Source organism: Oryzias latipes, chromosome 13, assembly GCF_002234675.1.
Source record: "Oryzias latipes chromosome 13, ASM223467v1".
Taxonomy (NCBI): domain Eukaryota; kingdom Metazoa; phylum Chordata; class Actinopteri; order Beloniformes; family Adrianichthyidae; genus Oryzias; species Oryzias latipes.
In genome coordinates, this window is record NC_019871.2 from 20,991,780 (window position 1) to 21,012,874 (window position 21,095).

The window sequence follows — 21,095 nt, forward strand, 5'->3', positions numbered from 1 at the left end:
TTTTATGTCTTTTATCAATTTGTGGACTATGTTCGGAGATGCTTATTGAATCACGTAAAAGGGAAAAATTCACAACAATGCTTTTTTGTAAACTGCTCATGGCCATAATAAATGTCCCTGAAGAGCTGCAAAAAGTACATCTGGTAGTAATAATGATAAACCTCGAGCAGCTTGTTGACTTTTTTTTGTATTTCTACTTGCCCCTATTTTTAAATCATCCTCCAACTTCTCTATCCACCTTTTCCCCTCCTTTTTGTGCATTCTCTTTGTTTCTCCCCTTTTTTCCATTCTGTCCAAAAAAATTATGCAAATAAAAATAAAGCTAAGCCTCAAATAAAAAAAGGGTTTATATAAATATACACCTCATGTATCAGAAGATTCATAACCCCCTATTGTAAATGGGGGGATATGACAGAGTAAAATCTGTCCAACACAAGTGGCCATCAGCTTTAGCTGTTTGCTCAGCTCTTGAGCAGGAGAAAAAAAAAGAAACCATAACATTACAATTAGGTATCAATCTCTGTTACAAAATAAAACTGTAAAAAAGGACAACAAGAGAAAAGTTTAGTTGAATTTCTTTTCATCCATCACTGAAACTTTTACCACAGTCACATCTAGTCGTCTCTGTGATGCAGGTGGACTAATGAATTGAAAACGACAGATAAAAGAATGTCTGATGAAACAAAGTTGAATGCACAATACTTTAAACTCTAAAGTAAGACAGAAAGACGCAAATAGGCAGTTTGTGTCTGCACGGATGAAAATGTGCTTGTATGCAAGTCTGTGACCCTTTTTATTCAAAATGAATTAAAGTCTTGGAGGGATGCACATTCATCCATCCGCTGCATGGAAATGTGTGCACACCTTGGTGTGTGGGTGTGTGCGTTTGTCTTTGTGTGAGCAAAGGGATATTTATGTGGCTGTGTGTGTGTCTGCAGGCTGTCGTTGGGGCCCAGCAGAGCACAGGACATAAAACAGATCACAGTGTTACTGCCCATTTTCCAGGACATTAAGGGCAGCAGGGCCTGATGGGTAGCTATAATGAAGGGTCCTGCTTTGGCCAAGTCATGGGTGAGTACAGTCCAAACTCTGTGCATTTATCCATCCCTCCATTTCCTTATCTTTTCTCAAATTTTCATCTACGTCTCCTCCATCCTTATGTTTTACTTTGCATCTCCACAGGCTTGTGATTCTGTTTGTCCTTCCTTCAATTTTGAGCACTTCCTGTTATCACTCCCCAGCATTCATTCTCTACCACTCCGTACAACCATTCGGTTCTCCTCCTCTCCCATCTTGTTGCAGCCCCACCAGCTGGATTGAGCTAACCTGTCCTTTCTGTTCTCCTCCTCCTCTTCCTCCTCTCTAGTCCCTTGAGTGCAGACCCAGACATTTTGGACCACAGGGAAGTTGGCAGATGCACAGAGCCACTACGGCTCACCCATGAGGCAGCTCACTAATTTCCTAACACAAAACTGCACCTTGGTCTTACGGCACTTTTGAGTCATGTTTGACCTGCGTTTTTGTTCCCTGTGGTAGAGACTTGGTCTGTGCGTGTATGCATGCATGTGAGAGCGAAACAATGTGCCAAGCATTCCCATGGTGGCGGTTAGAGGCCGAGGGCATCAGCTGCGCCCGCTCCACTAGGTTACGTGCAGTGCATGACAGCATGGTTGAATTAAAGGCAAGGGAATGCCCCAGGAACTAAGGCCAAGCCCCATTCTTCTGCTGCCATGTGCCACATTACATCCCTATTTGTGCTTTACTACCCTGTGCATGGTCTGTTCTCTTCTAAATACATGCATAAGTTTGAAAAATACAAAAAAAAACAAAAAGAAAGACACACTTTCTGATGGTAAAACATCCTAATTTGTCGCACCGGGAGTAGGCAGACTAAATAAAAAGGTTTGGATGTCTGTTTTATGGGTTAAGGAGTAGTGAGGGAATTCTGGCATAACCCTATATTTCAGTGATGTGATCCTTTAGCTGGAGGATTGCTGGTTTCAGATCCCCAGACTAACATGATTGAGCCAAGATAGGGCACTAGCCCAGCCTTTTTCCCCCTCAACAGCTGATGGCAGTGCTCTTGAGCAAACCGTTGTTCTCAAATCCTTAAGTGGAACTGCTCAGCAGTGGCTATACTGGAAAACTACTGGATAGGAACTGGGAATAATGAAGGCAATAGGGGGTATCATTAAAAACAGAGTTTGCTCTTGATGAATCTATTCTATTTAGAATTAGACGTTGTAATATTGTAAATAATTGCTTCACATTTCTTGTATTCCTGAAAATTCTAGATCGGTTTTGGTATTACTTCCTTTCATATTTTTTTTAAGCTAAGGGCTTCCTGTAACCCCCCTCTTAACTGTTGTGTCCAAATCCCCTCATTACTTATTGTACTATATCAGGCATTTACATATTTTTGGGGGTGTCCAAAACTTCAATTCCAAATTACTTTATCATATGATAAAAAATTGATATGAATTTTTTTTTTTTATCATCCACATTTTCATCAAATCAAATCCCCCAATGCCCTTCTTAAACAGCTTTGTCTTGCTACGTTACTGTGTTGTCTGACTCCTGTGCATCGACTCTCTACCTCTGATTTCTTCTACCTGACTTTGTGACACCAAATCTGGTCTGACTCCTGGCTCTTCTCTGTCTGCCTCTGGCCTTATTGACTCCCCTTCTGCCCACAGGTTCCCCCTCTGCCTCTCACTGTTGGATACTGGATCTCTGGACTTGGACTTAGCTTTATGGAGTTATTTCAGTCTCAATAATCAGAAATGCACACAACCGGTTTTACAAATACACACGCTCCGATTCACAAATGTCATTTTATGCAAACGTGAAAAATAAATTCGGAAATACACACCCTGTGTTTCACAAACACACAGATTATGTTTCACAAATGCACACTAAATGTTTTACAAATGCACAATAAGTGTTTCTCACAAATGTGCACACTGTTTTTCACATAAACATTTTAGGAATTCACAATAAATGTATCAGAAATGCACAGTAAGTGCTTCACAAACGTGACTTTTAGGTACACATGTGATGTGAACTCACAGATCATTCGAACTGCAAACTGTGCATTCAAAATCCCGTTCTCGTTTGTGAATCTCCCCGTGTGTGTGAGAGATTTTTCTACGGTGAATATTGAGACTCATCTGACGGAGCGGGTCAACTAATGTCACCATTGGCTAGTGAATCTGTCAATCAAACTCATCGGCAAAGCAGGCGGGTTCGCTTTTAGCCAATCGAATGGCCCCTTACACTCTTCACTCTCAACTGACGAGGGAGGGAGCTGTTCAGCACAGCAGTTGGGAGGACGCGGGCGGCAAACATGGCGGAGAGGTCTTCAGAACGGGAACAGTCTCAGCCCGTAAGTAATGCACTTATTTTATCATTCCCTCGTTGTACATCTTGTAATGTTATTGAATACTAAGTTGAAGCGGTCTCCTTAGCCAAGTGACATGTGTGACTGCTTTATGAACACTGCAGCCGAGTCGTTTGCAGAGTACCCCCACCGCAAATTAGCTTAGCTTAGCCTGTGCGGTCATATTTTTTATGAAAGCGGGGGAGGACTTATGATGGTTTTGTCAAGTTTTATACTTGGCATACCAGCTCTTCACACAACACGAGTAACTACAACCAACCAGGGGCCTCGAAACTAGACGGCTTTCGACTCAAATTGTGTCTGCCTGCCCTGTGTGAGTGTGAGGGAAGTTTAAGCTAGCGCGTCGGTTCAAGCTAGATATACAGCCAATGTAGGTTCTTAACATGATTAATAAGGAGCCAAGGGGAAAACATGCCGGATTTACAGCAGCACAGAAAGTTTAATAAAAAGTATTGATTTAGATACGGGGATTTGTTTAAACACTGATGCTATGCTAACTAGCTAGTAAGTTAGCTGTCCCGTGTGCTGCCTTTATGTAAACGCGATCCGGGTTAAAGTTAGACAGTCTTTTCACAACCCAGACTTTAAGACGGGGTGGATATGTGCAACAAAGTTAATTCATATGACATTCATGAAAACGGCATTTTTTAAACATAACATACATGAATCCACTGAGAATGAAAGAAGCCTCATTAACGTTTCTACCGTTAGAACCCGTATTCATTGTGATGACCAGCCCTATGAGATTGTGTCAGAGTGACAGCCACTAAATTCCCCGTATCTTTACTTCCAATGACAAAATGACAAGAATCCCAAACATTGTGTTTTTAGGCTGTTTTGTAGTCAATAAGTAGTCACAGAAAGGGCGGATGGGAGAAATCTGCTGTCAACAGTGATTTGAGTAGAAGTTACTGTAAGTATTACACACAGGCTTCCTGTGATCAGAGTCTTGTCTCTGATATTTTTTTAAAGCTGTTCTTTACTACAAGCTCAAGTTATCATAGCAAGAGTGTTTTAAAAAATTCCCCTTTCTAATATTTGAAAATTATGTAATTTAATCTCAGACAGCTAAATGATCCATCCATGTTTGTTGTGTTTTTATTTATTCTCTAGGAATTGCTGAAGCGTGACATCCTAAATACCTTTCTATTCTATTCTATTTCATATTTTATCATCCTATTGTATTACTGTTTTACCTGTCAATTGGGAATTTAGCATTTTTGCCCCTGTAAATATCTGTCAGTTGAAAGTATTTGTACTTGTATTCCATAGATCTTGTACCTGAGAAGATAGCAGACAACAACTGTGCAGACACCCACTTGGCCTTCTTCAGTGACGCTGTGAACGTTTATGGCTTACCTCTGAGGTATTCATGTTTTTCATAAAGAAATCTTTTATTCACATATCAGGCAGTATAAGTACTTGGTTTTTTGTACAAAAATAAAATAACTTTTTTTAGACTCCTCTGAAAACAAAGCCAACTCTAAAACTTTCCCCTCGTGAATAACATTTTACCCCCCCTTAACAGTCTCTCTCACCTCATTTTTTTCCCCAGTGATACATGTAACCCACTCCTGCAATTTATCTAACCTAGAAATTCTACTTATTGGCATCATACATAAGAACATTACATTTTAAGTTGATGTGTACCGTATTGGCGATGCATTTGTAATTATGTGTTTGAGACTTGATTTTCATGTTATTGTCAGGGTGAGAGGAGATCACGGAGGAGAAAACGTGGGCATAGCCGAGTTAATGCTCACAGTACGTACAACTGACACAAACGGCTTCATTGTGGGAAAAGTGTACACACAATCAACGGTGAGTTGAACCTAGTTTTAGATGCTTTAATATATACATAAAAGTGAATGATGTATTAAAAATAAATCTGACAATATAATATTTCTTTTTGCTTTTTTCCAAATACAGGATTGAGCTCCTCTGGTGTGATGTCTTCATGACTGTTACTGGTTTATATTACAACATCCTGCACTCTCCTGAGGACCAAGACTTGCTCAATATCAGTAACATCACGTATTCTGCTGCCATTACATCTTCCTACCACGCATTCAGGCCAGTTTGGATGTCTTTAGTGACGCGTGGGACAGCCAATCAGGACGGAGCAAAGCATGACACCAAATCAGCTGTGGCATTTGGGCTTGACCCAGAACCCTGTTTCTGATCCCCGGGTAAGTGCTTTATTTCAGTGTTTTTCAACCTTTGTTCTCTTGTTCCACGGTCTGACACCGGACTCTGTGGAAAGTTACACCGCTAAAGACGAGCTTTAGCTGGTATTTTTGTTATAACTGAGCGACTTTATCAGCAGAATTAAAAACAAGGAAGTGAAAACTTTAACCACTTCTCATTGGTCAGACTGATGACATGTGATTAAGCCTTCAAGAATGATTGGTGGAGACAGTTAAAGGGGCGGGACTTTTCCTTACAAGGTTATAGCTGCAGCTAAATCACGGTACTGTCAACCTTATCAAAATGTATTTTATAGAATTAAATAAACACAAAGAAAAAGTCATTTTAAGATCTTTTATATTCCTAACTACTCAGTGTTTTATCAGTGCCTGTTTGGATTAACAAAGAGCTGATTTCCTGGAGATGGAAAATGATTTCAGATCAGTGAAGTAGGGCAATTCCCCACGGCACACTTGACCATCTCCCGCGGCAGACACACTGGTTGAAAAACCCTGCTTTATTTAATCTCACTGTACTGGACAACTGATTTGTGTGCAGTTCGACTAAAGTGGAAAGTATCAAGAACAGTATGATGAAATCACAATGACTACAAGGAATTTTCATCAAAAATGAATGAAAAGTATTATTGTTGTGTGGTGCAAACTATTTCCCTAAATTGTTTGGTTTTTTAAATCAAGTAGGAAGAATAGCACATCTGCAAGTTCAAAATGCATCACAATGTTTGGCATTATGAGCCATCAGCTGTACTAATCTCACTACTTTGTTAAGAGTCACTTATTTGCAAATTATAAACAGTTATGGAGATATGAGGTCTGCCTGCTAGAAACAATATAAGTCATTATTAGTGGGTCTCTGTTCCTACATAATCTAAAACATTAAAAAAAACAGTGCTGTTCATAAACAGTATCTTTTTTTTTTTTTTTTTTTGTCAGGGTATGCTGGTTCCAGAGATTGAATGGGAGGAGAGTGGATCCATGGCTGAACCTCATCCTGGGATCAATGTCCTGGAATGGGACAGTCACCTTTTGGGTCCACAAATGTTGGAACTGCAAGACGACATCAATCCATTGTTTAATTCAGACCGTGTGGGAGTGGACCTATATCTTTACTGTCCCGTTTGTTTAGAACTTAATTTAGGCGACATAATTACATACAGAAGAAGAGAGACTGAGGGGAGTAAGACAGAGTTCAAATCAATACTGCTGTATTGTTCAAGGGACTTCATTGTATGTAAGGAAGTTATGAAAATTAGTTCCACTTTAAATAAAATTCAAATCAGTAGAGATCCCACATTTGCTTAAATTTTGATGTTTTAATCTGTCCATGTTTTCACTGAATTTTACTCTGCAATAAAGGGTGAATGTTTGCACTTTGTTGTTCTATGACCATCTTTTGTTGTGTAGTATTTAACCAGCTATAAAACCCAGAGAGATGAGGATCTTTTTTGCAAGGGTGACCTGGCCAAGAGGTGTATATGTATATGGTTACAATATAAAATCAATGACATTTGAGTTATTAAAAAAATAAAATTAAGGTCCATCAAAGTGACTTTGGGCTGAGCAGGGGAGGTGTATATTGGGCGTCTGTGATTGACAGTGAGATGAACTTGAGGTAATGTAGTCCCACTGCGTGGTACGGAGCAAAGTGATGCCAGTTTCTCCACAAAACCTTCTGTGGAAGTTAAAGATTTTTCTCCTCCACCTTCAGATGATCACGACCGAAGGGAACTGTGTCTGAGTGTTGAAATGACGCTAGCATGAAAGCTAAGAGAATAACGTACAAACAATCCCGAGTGAAACATTCATTTTAAATCTCATGACCAGTACAGAGTTCGATGGATTCAATGTCAACTGCATTCAACCACTGTTGCCTTGCTCCCAGGTCCACTGAAAAGTTGCACAAGCCAGTAATTTTTGACAACCGAAGGCAAATAAACCGACAAGCCATGCTAAGGCTAACACGCTAACGACCGACTGGTACAGAATCAAATATGGGCGGAGCTTTTGCCACCTGCAGAAAGCGTAGAGAAAGTGTAAGGGGCCATTCGATTGGCTAAAAGCGAACCCGCCTGCTTTGCCGATGAGTTTGATTGACAGATTCACTAGCCAATGGTGACATTAGTTGACCCGCTCCGTCAGATGAGTCTCAATATTCACCGTAGAAAAATCTCTCACACACACGGGGAGATTCACAAACGAGAACGGGACTTTGAATGCACAGTCTGCAATTCGAATGATCTGTGAGTTCACATCACATGTGTAACTAAAAATCACGTTTGTGAAGCACTTACTGTGTATTTCTGATACATTTATTGTGAATTCCTAAAATGTTTATGTGAAAAACAGTGTGCACATTTGTGAGAAACACTTATTGTGCATTTGTAAAACATTTAGTGTGCATTTGTGAAACACAATCTGTGTGTTTGTGAAACACAGGGTGTGTATTTCCGAATTTATTTTTCACGTTTGCATAAAATGACATTTGTGAATCGGAGCGTGTGTATTTGTAAAACCGGTTGTGTGCATTTCTGATTATTGAGACTGAAATAACTCCATATAGCTTGGACCCTAGACATGATTTTGCCTTGTTTTTACGTCTTACCCCTACTTGCTACACTATCTCTACCATAGACCACCTGCAAATTTCTCTCCCCTAACCTCCTCCATCCACGCTTTTAGCACCATTTTTCCTCAATAAATTCATGTTTAAGTTTATTTGGAGTACAGATTTGAATACTGGATCCAAATTTGGTTATACTCATCTGTACAATTTCAAAAACCCCAACACGGTAAACCTTGTTTGTACAAAGTTATTGTAGCTGCAGAACCATATCAACTAGATCTGTAAGCAGAACTCTGCATAGCAGCCAATGTCGATATTCAAACCTTTAACAATCTATCTATATCTGCTGTCACTAATACTATAATGCAACACTATTGTCAACAAAACTAAAAGTTAAGATGCTAAATAAAAATTAAACCGGATTAACAGAAATTTTGATTGTTCTGTTTTAAAGAATTAGCTGAAATTTATGGAACCAAAATAATCCGCAGAAGTCCTGAAAGTACAAATATATGTCATATTTTTCATCCTTAAAAAATATTTCTAGACCTGATTCAATTTATGTCAAACGTGCATTAAGTGGAACCGTCCTCATGTAGCTTTCACTGGAGCTTCTTACCAGCTCAGATTAGTTTTAGGTTCTTGACCAGATACAGATGGAGGTTAGATCAATCAATAAAACAAAACAGCTCTGATTGCTGACTTCTGTCATTCTGTACCTTCCACAGGACCAGGTACAAGATGAAAATGGATTGAATGAGATCAGTTCTCTACTTGTTAATATAATAGTTAGTGTGCATTTACCTCTGTCTGTGTCATAGAGGAAGACGAATCGGTTCCAGTCGTAGTGGTCCAGCAGTGACAGCAAAGCTCCTCTGATGGACGGCCGCAGCTGCAGTGTGAACTGGCCTTCCCCCTCTGTGGGGAAGCTGGGAGTCACCAGGCTGATGTGCAGGGCTCCACAAAACGATGTCAGCGTGTTCACTGAGCGCTTGTCATAAAGGCCGAAGATGGCGAAGACCCCCCTTGAATACTGAGAACAAACTGATGTGACACAGATAGAGAAAAGACGTGGAAAGGGATTTGGAAGATGGAAACCAGAGACACAAAATGGATAAGAGTTAGAGAAAAACAGAAATATGGCACTCATATTTTTAATTAAGTTCATAAAGTAGAATCTTTCTAAATTGGCAACAGTTTTAATGAGCTTGGGCTTGTGACAACCACACCTTCTCTCATATAATTAGATCCAGGAACTGCAGGTCTTCTGTGGTTCTATGGCTTTAACAGTTCCCATAGTTCATCAATGTAGAGCTAAACATGAGAAGAATCTCACATAAAACGCCTATATAAAGCCAGTGATAAATTTTGAGCATGATTAAGAAGAAACAGCTCTACAAGGTCTTTGGAAGCAAAATTCCTGACAGATTCGAAATGATTACCATGTGCCAAAACTTCCCTGGATGATCCTTAAGTTGTTAGGGAAACAGCAAACAGCCCACAGCTAAGGCGCTTAATGATTCATTTGGAAGCACAATAATACTTTCATGTACGTCTTCATCTGATCTGTTGTCTCAGTACGATGCCTCCTTTTAGAGAAACTTCCTGCCATTCATCATTGAGTTAGCGTCTGGTTTTAGTATTCTGCACATTTTAATGATCGTGATATATGGAATTAATTCAGTCTCAATAATCAGAAACGCACAAAACCTGTTTCACAATTACACATGCTCTCATTCTGATTTTAACATTCACACAGGTTAAAAAAGGTATCGGTATTCTGACAAATAGAATGACTGAGTAACAGCTTTTTATTTCTCAAAAGTCTATGAGGTTTTGGATCCTTGAAACCAGCGGGTACTTCCTGTTTGGAACAGCAGGGGGGAGGGATCACTCAGTCTAGTTCTTATACAGTCAATGGCACACAATCAGTTTCAGATACTCATATAACTACACATATGTAGGTAAATATATAAGCTGCAAACATCTGACACACTTTGTCATAAATGGACACTCGTTTGGTTCCATTTAAATCCTATTCCCCAATACACCCTATTGCATCTCCACACAATTCAAGTTTTCAAAATGTATTGTCTACATATTACATGTGTTATGTCACTGTTTTTATATCTATCCACTGTTTTATTATATTTTTTCTTGCAATTTTTTTCTCCTTCTCATCCTTATTTATCATGTTTATCCCCTTTTTTTTAAACTCCCAACTCTCCCCTGAGGTGCATTCTTCCAATTGGACTCCTGCTCTATCCTACATCATAACTCACTTTCCTCATTGCAATACGTCATGAAGGAGCAAAGCCTGGGACGGGCAGATGGTGGGCTTTGCTTTAAGCAACAACCAGACATTACTCAAAAGCTCTTTCTTCGGTTATGAAGGCAGACGTTTCATCCGTTCTGAATTTCTGCCTCCACCATTGACCTTCCTTCATCTTTTTGGCCTCTCTTCATCTGTGATTGCCTCCCTTCTCGGTTCCTCCCTCATTTTTCTCCCTCCTCCCAGGACTCAGAGTAATTCCATTATCAGCTATAAGCCACAGTGGGGGTAAACACTGAGGGAGACGCAGCTTTGACGGTTCAGCTTGTGGCAATTAAACAAAGCTGTGCCCCCTGCACCCAGTGGGTGATAAGGCAGGGGTTTAGTCTCTGATTATGACAGGAGCTTAATGTCTTCAATTCATAGAACCAGCATCCTAGCCGTGCTTAGCATGCCGTCATTCAGCAGGAGCTGACTCACGGTGTCCTTCGTCTCAGCGTTTTCCAGGAAGGATTTCACAATGTGCTCCCACGTTTTTTAAATGTTTTTGAGGTGAAGGACACTGATATGAAACAGATTGATAAATGACTCTTTCACTGCTCCTCTGAAGTAAAAGTTAAGCTTTAATAGGCAAAGACTAAATCACAGGGACTAAAAATGATATGAAAGAGCTTGGAGGAGAAGAAAAGTCTGAAATGGAAATGACAGCAACAAAGGTTGAAGCAGACAGTAAGCAGAGACAGATATTCACATTAAAAAACAGGAAAGTGATGACTCTTCATCAACGGAGTAATGAAAAGCGGCTTTCAGTTGAGATAAATGAAATCCAAGACGCCAAGGACGTGTAGGACACGAAGGCATCATCAAACTGAGCTTCCTTTGGGTCAGATTGTCCTTAAATCCAGACTGCCCCGCCCCTTTAGCACACCTTGAGCCAGGCATTGGTAATAACAAATCCTGTCTGCTCTCTGCTTCAGCCCTTCAGCTGAGTGCTGCATGGCTCCAGTCAGACCTGATGTAAGACACTGCAGTTCTTATGGTACAGACGGTTCAGGTCTAAACAAAATGAACTTCTGAAATCCCTCCACACACTCTTGACTAGTCCTGCATAATATATTTCTTTGTTTGAAAAGCATATATTGTACAGCTATGTTGCTTTAAGCCTTCATGTGTTCCAAAATGTAAATGAAGCTAGAAAAAAAATAGACCTCTCATGCCTACCAAAAGGTTTATGATAATAGAATATGAGACACTGTTGCCCAGAGGACAATTGTGAAATCTCTCTTTGCTTCTCTTTTGTTTTATTTCTTTTTTTCTCCAGTACAGGCCCTTAATGTCATATTTTTTTTATTTATTGTTTTGAGCATTGGCTTTGCCTTTCCAACATTTCTATTTTTATTTTAATCATTTTTTTTATAGAACAGTGTTAAAGCTCTTTGTCTTCACAACCCCTTCTATAAACACTAGCTTGCCGCAAGGCTGGGATGTGCCAGACCGTGGCGTCATTGTAATAAAATGCGTACTAAGCTTGCTTCATAAAGCTTTAATGAGACGGTGGCATGGTGCATCTCCACTAAAGTAAAAGCACCAGCATCAAAGGTCTCAGAGGTCTCATCTGTCAGTTCCAGATGCCTCCCAGTTCCTCTAACGTTTTTCGTTTGCAGATGCCGCATTTTCATCTAAAATGAATTTAGTCTAACCATGTTTGTGTGTGTGTGTGTGTGTGTGTGTTCAGGGGGTGTTCTCTTCCTTTTTCCATCCAAAATCAGCTTGAATTCTTTGGTCACTCTTCTGCTCATTATACTTGTGCTTTCAGGATTTTTTTGTTTGTTTGCCTTAGTTACACCTTAGCCACTTGCACGCATACATCGGTTGACCCGTACAGGTGCTGCAGGTTTTTGGGTTGTCCTGCCCGTGTAACTTTAGGGTAGCCCAGGTGTGCCTCACAGTTCTCTTGAGGCTTGTACGGCCATTTCAAAGGAAGCAATAAAAATCGAATGTACTATCATAGGGAATTTGGAAAGTGTATTGTATTTGTAGGGATAAACACTTCCCTCACAAAATGCAGGACTGCTTGTGGTGCCCAGATATTCTATTTTTTTTTTTTTTCTTAACTTGTCCGGTTCAATAGCTGAGCAAACAGATGAGAGCTGAAGGTCTCTTATGTTGGATATTTTTTACTTTTACAACATGGGATTATGGATCTTCTGACACAAAAGATGTATATTTGAATGAACCCCTTTTGTAATTTATACTAAACTTTATTCTTATTAATTATATGTACCGGAAGGAAAAGAAAAGGAGGGAAGAAGATAGAGGGATGCTAGAGAGGGGGAGATAAAAGGGTGATTATAGAAGGGGGCGGGTAAAATTGTAAAGCATCATAAAGCAACAAGCTGCTGGAAGTTTATAATCATTACTGTCAGGTTTGGATGTAAAACAAACCTAAAAGGGGCGGGGCCTGTCCACACAAATTCCCAGAATGTCTAAAAGTACAGTTGGAGGTAGAGCTTTTAGCCACCAAGCTAACTTGTCTTTTGGAATAAGCTCCCAGCTCTTTCAAAGTTAGGCTTTAGACATTCCTCTTTGGACAGGCTTATTGCCAGGCTAGCTAGTAGTCAGAGAATATTGAGCTTATTACTCCACCTGCCTCACCTAGTATAATGAAGTTTGGGGGAAATAATTATAACTAGAAGGAGCTGCATTTCCAGAAGAAAATGCAGGGTTGAATGCTGTATTGCTGAATGAAAGCAGAAATATGATGAAAAAGCTGAACATTGTAAAAGTAGAATGTCTAAAATAGGTCAAACATTGTAGAAGGAGTTAAGCATGAAAGCTGAAATTGTTGAAAAAATGGATGTACTGTTGAAAATTTGAAGATGATGCTAAAATGGCTAAAAGTGCTAGCATCAGCATCATCAACTGACTCAAAAAAAATCCCATTGTTTAAGAGTGTCATGTTGGTAAAAGCTACATGTTCTAAGTTGAAAAAAAAATCCACTTTTTCAAAATGGCGGCTTTTCTATTAATTTTATCCCCATAGCAACCATTTTATGTTTGGGTCGCCTGGGGATAACGAACAAATCGACGTCAGTTTCAGACAAATCGGAAAAAGTAAACCTTTGGACGTCCTTAGCAACGAAGTTTGTTTGCTAACCACGCCCACATTCCATATATGTCCAGATCCAGTGAATTTCAATATGTTCAGTTCCAGCCATGGATGAAGTTTATTGCAATATTTGCTTCAGATTTTGTCATAAAATGGCCACCAAACAGTAGTTTGTGTCGACATCCCATAATGATTTCTAAACGTATTTTATAGTCCAAAGCCTTGTGATCATTTTAATGTTTGAACGGTGTCTCTAGCTACAAGTATGTTGAAGTTATAATGGTTGAAAGAAACAAAGGTTTGCAAGGATTTTTTTTCAATGTATTTCAATGAAGCAAAATATCCTGAAATATCCTAAAACATCTTAAAAAGTACAAGGATTTGAAAAACCAAAAGTCATAGCAGTAATAAGATGAAAGAGCTGAACATTTTAAAAGTTGAACGGTTCAAATATGTTAAAAATTGTAGGATGAGTTAAGTGCCGAAAAACGGCGGAAGATAGCATAAGAAGAAAACAAATGTAACACTAGAAGGAGCTGCATTTCCAGAAGAAAATGCAGGGTTGAATGCTGTACTGCTGAATGAAAGCTGAATTAGCTGAAGAAATGACTGAACTGTACTGGAAGAACCATGAAAGGTTAAAGGTGCAAAAGTCCTAGCAGGAATAAGCTGAAAAAGTTGAACATTGTAATAGTAAAATGGCTGAAATAGGTCAAAATTTGTAGGACTTAAGCATGAAAGCTGAAATTGTTGAAAAAATGGCTGAATTGTTGAAAATTTGAAGATGTTGCTAAAATGGCTAAAAGTACTAGCATTGGAATCAGCATCATCAACTGACTCCAAAAAACACGTTGTTTGAGAGTATTATATTGGTAAAAGCTACATGTTCTAAGTTGATAGAAAATCCACTCTTTTCAAAATGGCGGCTTTTCTATTGATTTTATCTCCATAGCAACCATTTTATGTTTGGGTCGCCTGGAGATGAGGAACAAATAAACGTCGGTTTCAGATGAATCGGAAAAAGTAAACTTTTGGACGTCCTTAGCAACGAGCTTTGTTTGCTAACCACGCCCACATTCCTTATATGTCCAGATCCAGTGAATTTCAATATGTTCAGTTCCAGCCATGGATGAAGTTTATTGCAACATTTGCTTCAGATTTTGTCAAAAAATGCCCACCAAACAGTAGGTTGTGTTGCCATCCCATAATAATTTCAAAACGTATGTTGAAGTCCAAAGCCTTGTGAGCATTTCAATGTTTGAACGGTGCCTCTAGCTGAAAGCTTGTTAAAGTTATAATGCTTGAAAGCAACAAAGGTTTTCAAGGATTCTCCATGTATTTAAATGAAGCAAAAATCTTGGAAAATCCTGGAAAATCTTGGAATATCTTGAAAATTTCAAAGATTTGAAAGACTAAAAGTCGTAGCTGAAAGGAATAAGCTGAAAGGGCTGAACATTGTAATAGTAGAAGGATTAAAATACGTGAAAGTTTGAAGAAGTTTAAAATTGCCTCACATTTTGGCACAAAATGGCCGCCAAACTGTAGGTTTGTGTTGCCATCCCATAATAATTTTGAACTTTATGTTGAAGTCCAAAACCTTGTGAACATTTCAATATTTGAACGGTGTCTCTAGCCAAAAGAATGTTAAAGTTACAATTGTTTAAAGAAGCAAAGGTGTGGCCAATGGAGCAAAAACATTGGAAAATCTGGGAATATCCGGGAATATCTGGAAAAGTTCAAAGATTTGAAGGACCAAAAGTCATAGCTGAAAGGAATAAGATGAAAGGGTTGAACATTGTAATAGTAGAATGGTAAAAATAGGTGAAAGTTTGAAGAAGTTTAAAATTGCCTCACATTTTGGCACAAAATGGCCGCCAAACTGTAGGTGGTGTTGCCATCCCATAATAATTTTGAACCTTATGTTGAAGTCCAAAACCTTGTGAACATTTCAATATTTGATGGTGTCTCTAGCCAAAAGAATGTTAAAGTTACAATATTTTAAAGAAGCAAAGGTGTGGCCAATGGAGCAAAAAGATTGGAAAATCTGGGAATATCCGGGACTATCTGGAAAAGTTCAAAGATTTGAAGGACCAAAAGTCATAGCTGAAAGGAATGAGCTGAAAGGGTTGAACATTGTAATAGTAGAATGGTAAAAATAGGTGAAAGTTTGAAGAAGTTTAAAATTGCCTCACATTTTGGCACAAAATGGCCGCCAAACTGTAGGTGGTGTTGCCATCCCATAATAATTTTGAGCCTTATGTTGAAGTCCAAAACCTTGTGAACATTTCAATATTTGAACGGTGTCTCTAGCCAAAAGAATGTTAAAGTTACAATTGTTTAAAGAAGCAAAGGTGTGGCCAATGGAGCAAAAAGATTGGAAAATCTGGGAATATCCGGGAATATCTGGAAAAGTTCAAAGATTTGAAGGACCAAAAGTCATAGCTGAAAGGAATAAGATGAAAGGGTTGAACATTGTAATAGTAGAATGGTAAAAATAGGTGAAAGTTTGAAGAAGTTTAAAATTGCCTCACATTTTGGCACAAAATGGCCGCCAAACTGTAGGTGGTGTTGCCATCCCATAATAATTTTTAAACCTTATGTTGAAGTCCAAAACCTTGTGAACATTTCAATATTTGAACGGTGTCTCTAGCCAAAAGAATGTTAAAGTTACAATTGTTTAAAGAAGCAAAGGTGTGGCCAATGGAGCAAAAAGATTGGAAAATCTGGGAATATCCGGGAATATCTGGAAAAGTTCAAAGATTTGAAGGACCAAAATGTCATAGCTAGAATAAGATGAAAGAGCTGAACATTTTCATAGTCGAACGGTTAAAATAGGTGAAAAATTGTAGAAGGAGTTTAACTGTGAACTTCTGAACGAAAAATTCTCCATGTATTTCAATGGAGCAAAAATTCCCGGAAAACCTGGAATATCTTAAAAAGTAAAAGGATTTGAAAAACCAAAAGTCATAGCAGAAATAAGATGAAAGAGATGAACATTTTAAAAGTAGAATGGTTAAAATAGGTTAAAAATTGTAGAAGTAGTTAAACGCCAAAAAACGGCGGAAGATACTATAATAATAATAACTAGAAGGAGCTGCATTTCCAGAAGAAAATGCAGGGTTGAATGCTGTACTGCTGAATGAAAGCTGAATTAGCTGAAGAAATGGCTTAACTGTACTGGAAAAACCATGAAAAGTTAAAGGTGCAAAAGTCCTAGCAGGAATAAGATGAAAAAGTTGAACATTGTAATAGTAGAATGGCTAAAATAGGTCAAAGTTTGTAGAAGGAGTAAAGCATTAAAGCTGAAATTGCTGAAAAAATGGCTGAACTGTTGAAAATTTGAAGATGTTGCTAAAATGGCTAAAAGTACTAGCATTGGAATCAGCATCATTAACTGACTCCAAAAAACACGTTGTTTGAGAGTATCATATTGGTCAAAGCTACATGTTCTAAGTTGATAGAAAATCCACTCTTTTCAAAATGGCGGCTTTTCTATTGATTTTATCTCCATAGCAACCATTTTATGTTTGGGTCGCCAGGACATGAGGAACAAATCAACGTCGGTTTCAGATGAATCGGAAAAAGTAAACTTTTGGACGTCCTTAGCAACGAAGTTTGTTTGCTCACCACGCCCACATTCCTTATATGTCCAGATCCAGTGAATTTCAATATGTTCAGTTCCAGCCATGGACTAAGTTTATTGCAATATTTGCTTCAGATTTTGTCAAAAAATGCCCAGCAAACAGTAGGTTGTGTTGCCATCCCATAATAATTTCAAAACGTATGTTGAAGTCCAAAGCCTTGTGAGCATTTCAATGTTTGAACGGTGCCTCTAGCTGAAAGCAAGTTATAATGCTTGAAAGCAACAAAGGTTTTCAAGGATTCTCCATGTATTTAAATGAAGCAAAAATCTTGGAAAATCCTCGAAAATCTTGGAATATCTTGAAAAGTTCAAAGATTTGAAAGACTAAAAGTCGTAGCTGAAAGGAATAAGCTGAAAGGGTTGAACATTGTAATAGTAGAATGATTAAAATACGTGAAAGTTTAAAGAAGTTTAAAATTGCCTCACATTTTGGCACAAAATGGCCACCAAACTGTAGGTGGTGTTGCCATCCCATAATAATTTTGAACCTTATGTTGAAGTCCAAAACCTTGTGAACATTTCAATATTTGAACGGTGTCTCTAGCCAAAAGAATGTTAAAGTTACAATTGTTTAAAGAAGCAAAGGTGTGGCCAATGGAGCAAAAACATTGGAAAATCTGGGAATATCCGGGAATATCTGGAAAAGTTCAAAGATTTAAAGGACCAAAAGTCATAGCTGAAAGGAATAAGATGAAAGGGTTGAACATTGTAATAGTAGAATGGTAAAAATAGGTGAAAGTTTGAAGAAGTTTAAAATTGCCTCACATTTTGGCACAAAATGGCCGCCAAACTGTAGGTGGTGTTGCCATCCCATAATAATTTTTAAACCTTATGTTGAAGTCCAAAGCCTTGTGAGCATTTCAATGTTTGAACGGTGCCTCTATCTGAAAGCAAGTTATAATGCTTGAAAGCAACAAAGGTTTTCAAGGATTCTCCATGTATTTAAATGAAGCAAAAATCTTGAAAAATCCTGGAAAATCTTGGAATATCTTGAAAAGTTCAAAGACTTGAAAGACTAAAAGTTGTAGCTGAAAGGAATAAGCTGAAAGGGTTGAACATTGTAATAGTAGAATGATTAAAATACGTGAAAGTTTGAAGAAGTTTAAAATTGCCTCACATTTTGGCACAAAATGGCCGCCAAACTGTAGGTGGTGTTGCCATCCCATAATAATTTTGAGCCTTATGTTGAAGTCCAAAACCTTGTGAACATTTCAATATTTGAACGGTGTCTCTAGCCAAAAGAATGTTAAAGTTACAATTGTTTAAAGAAGCAAAGGTGTGGCCAATGGAGCAAAAAGATTGGAAAATCTGGGAATATCCGGGAATATCTGGAAAGGTTCAAGGATTTGAAGGACTAAAAGTTGTAGCTGAAAGGAATAAGCTGAAAGGGTTGAACATTGTAATAGTAGAATGATTAAAATACGTGAAAGTTTGAAGAAGTTTAAAATTGCCTCACATTTTGGCACAAAATGGCCGCCAAACTGTAGGTGGTGTTGCCATCCCATAATAATTTTGAGCCTTATGTTGAAGTCCAAAACCTTGTGAACATTTCAATATTTGAACGGTGTCTCTAGCCAAAAGAATGTTAAAGTTACAATTGTTTAAAGAAGCAAAGGTGTGGCTAATGGAGCAAAAAGATTGGAAAATCTGGGAATATCCGGGAATATCTGGAAAAGTTCAAAGATTTGAAGGACCAAAATGTCATAGCTAGAATAAGATGAAAGAGCTGAACATTTTCATAGTCGAACGGTTAAAATAGGTGAAAAATTGTAGAAGGAGTTTAACTGTGAACTTCTGAACGAAAAATTCTCCATGTATTTCAATGGAGCAAAAATTCCCGGAAAACCTGGAATATCTTAAAAAGTAAAAGGATTTGAAAAACCAAAAGTCATAGCAGAAATAAGATGAAAGAGATGAACATTTTAAAAGTAGAATGGTTAAAATAGGTTAAAAATTGTAGAAGTAGTTAAACGCCAAAAAACGGCGGAAGATACTATAATAATAATAATAATAATAAACTAGAAGGAGCTGCATTTCCAGAAGAAAATGCAGGGTTGAATGCTGTACTGCTGAATGAAAGCTGAATTAGCTGAAGAAATGGCTGAACTGTACTGGAAGAAGAGAACATGAAAAGTTAAAGGTGCAAAAGTCCTAGCAGGAATAAGCTGAAAAAGTTGAACATTGTAATAGTAGAATGGCTGAAATAGGTCAAAATTTGTAGGACTTAAGCATTAAAGCTGAAATTGTTGAAAAAATGGCTGAATTGTTGAAAATTTGAAGATGTTGCTAAAATGGCTAAAAGTACTAACATTGGAATCAGCATCATCAACTGACTCCAAAAAACACGTTGTTTGAGAGTATTATATTGGTAAAAGCTACATGTTCTAAGTTGATAGAAAATCCACTCTTTTCAAAATGGCGGCCTTTCTATTGATTTTATCTCCATAGCAACCATTTTATGTTTGGGTCGCCTGGAGATGAGGAACAAATCAACGTCGGTTTCAGATGAATCGGAAAAAGTAAACTTTTGGACGTCCTTAGCAACGAGCTTTGTTTGCTAACCACGCCCACATTCCTTATATGTCCAGATCCAATGAATTTCAATATGTTCAGTTCCAGCCATGGATGAAGTTTATTGCAACATTTGCTTCAGATTTTGTCAAAAAATGCCCACCAAACAGTTCGTTGTGTTGCCATCCCATAATAATTTCAAAACGTATGTTGAAGTCCAAAGCCTTGTGAGCATTTCAATGTTTGAACGGTGCCTCTAGCTGAAAGCTTGTTAAAGTTATAATGCTTGAAAGCAACAAAGGTTTTCAAGGATTCTCCATGTATTTAAATGAAGCAAAAATCTTGGAAAATCCTGGAAAATCTTGGAATATCTTGAAAAGTTCAAAGATTTGAAAGACTAAAAGTCGTAGCTGAAAGGAATAAACTGAAAGGGTTGAACATTGTAATAGTAGAAAGATTAAAATACGCGAAAGTTTGAAGAAGTTTAAAATTGCCTCACATTTTGGCACAAAATGGCCGCCAAACTGTAGGTGGTGTTGCCATCCCATAATAATTTTGAACTTTATGTTGAAGTCCAAAACCTTGTGAACATTTCAATATTTGAACGGTGTCTCTAGCCAAAAGAATGTTAAAGTTACAATTGTTTAAAGAAGCAAAGGTGTGGCCAATGGAGCAAAAAGATTGGAAAATCTGGGAATATCCGGGAATATCTGGAAAAGTTCAAGGATTTGAAGGACCAAAAGTCATAGCTGAAAGGAATAAGATGAAAAGGTTGAACATTGTTATAGTAGAATGGTTAAAAATAGGTGAAAGTTTGAAGAAGTTTAAAATTGCCTCACATTTTGGCACAAAATGGCCGCCAAACTGTAGGTGGTGTTGCCATCCCATAATAATTTTGAACTTTATGTTGAAGTCCAAAACCTTGTGAACATTTCAATATTTGAACGGTGTCTCTAGCCAAAAGAATGTTAAAGTTACAATTGTTTAAAGAAGCAAAGGTGTGGCCAATGGAGCAAAAACATTGGAAAATCTGGGAATATCCGGGAATATCTGGAAAAGTTCAAGGATTTGAAGGACCAAAAGTCATAGCTGAAAGGAATAAGCTGAAAGGGTTGAACATTGTAATAGTAGAATGGTAAAAATAGGAAAGTTTGAAGAAGTTTAAAATTGCCTCACATTTTGGCACAAAATGGCCGCCAAACTGTAGGTGGTGTTGCCATCCCATAATAATTTTGAACCTTATGTTGAAGTCCAAAACCTTGTGAACATTTCAATATTTGAACGGTGTCTCTAGCCAAAAGAATGTTAAAGTTACAATTGTTTAAAGAAGCAAAGGTGTGGCCAATGGAGCAAAAACATTGGAAAATCTGGGAATATCCGGGAATATCTG

The 21,095-nt window shown here is 38.1% G+C and overlaps 1 protein-coding gene across 5 annotated transcripts in view; it reads right to left on the reverse strand.

Annotated features, from left to right (window-relative positions):
- LOC101163507 (glutamate receptor 4) overlaps positions 1-21,095 on the reverse strand; it is a 182,903-nt gene that overhangs the window by 93,137 nt on the left and 68,671 nt on the right. For all 5 annotated transcript variants that reach the window (XM_023961794.1, XM_023961793.1, XM_023961798.1 and 2 more), the window contains exon 3: positions 8,975-9,214. In XM_023961794.1, coding sequence (XP_023817562.1) covers positions 8,975-9,214 — 240 coding nt within the window. The remainder of the gene's footprint in view (positions 1-8,974; positions 9,215-21,095) is intronic.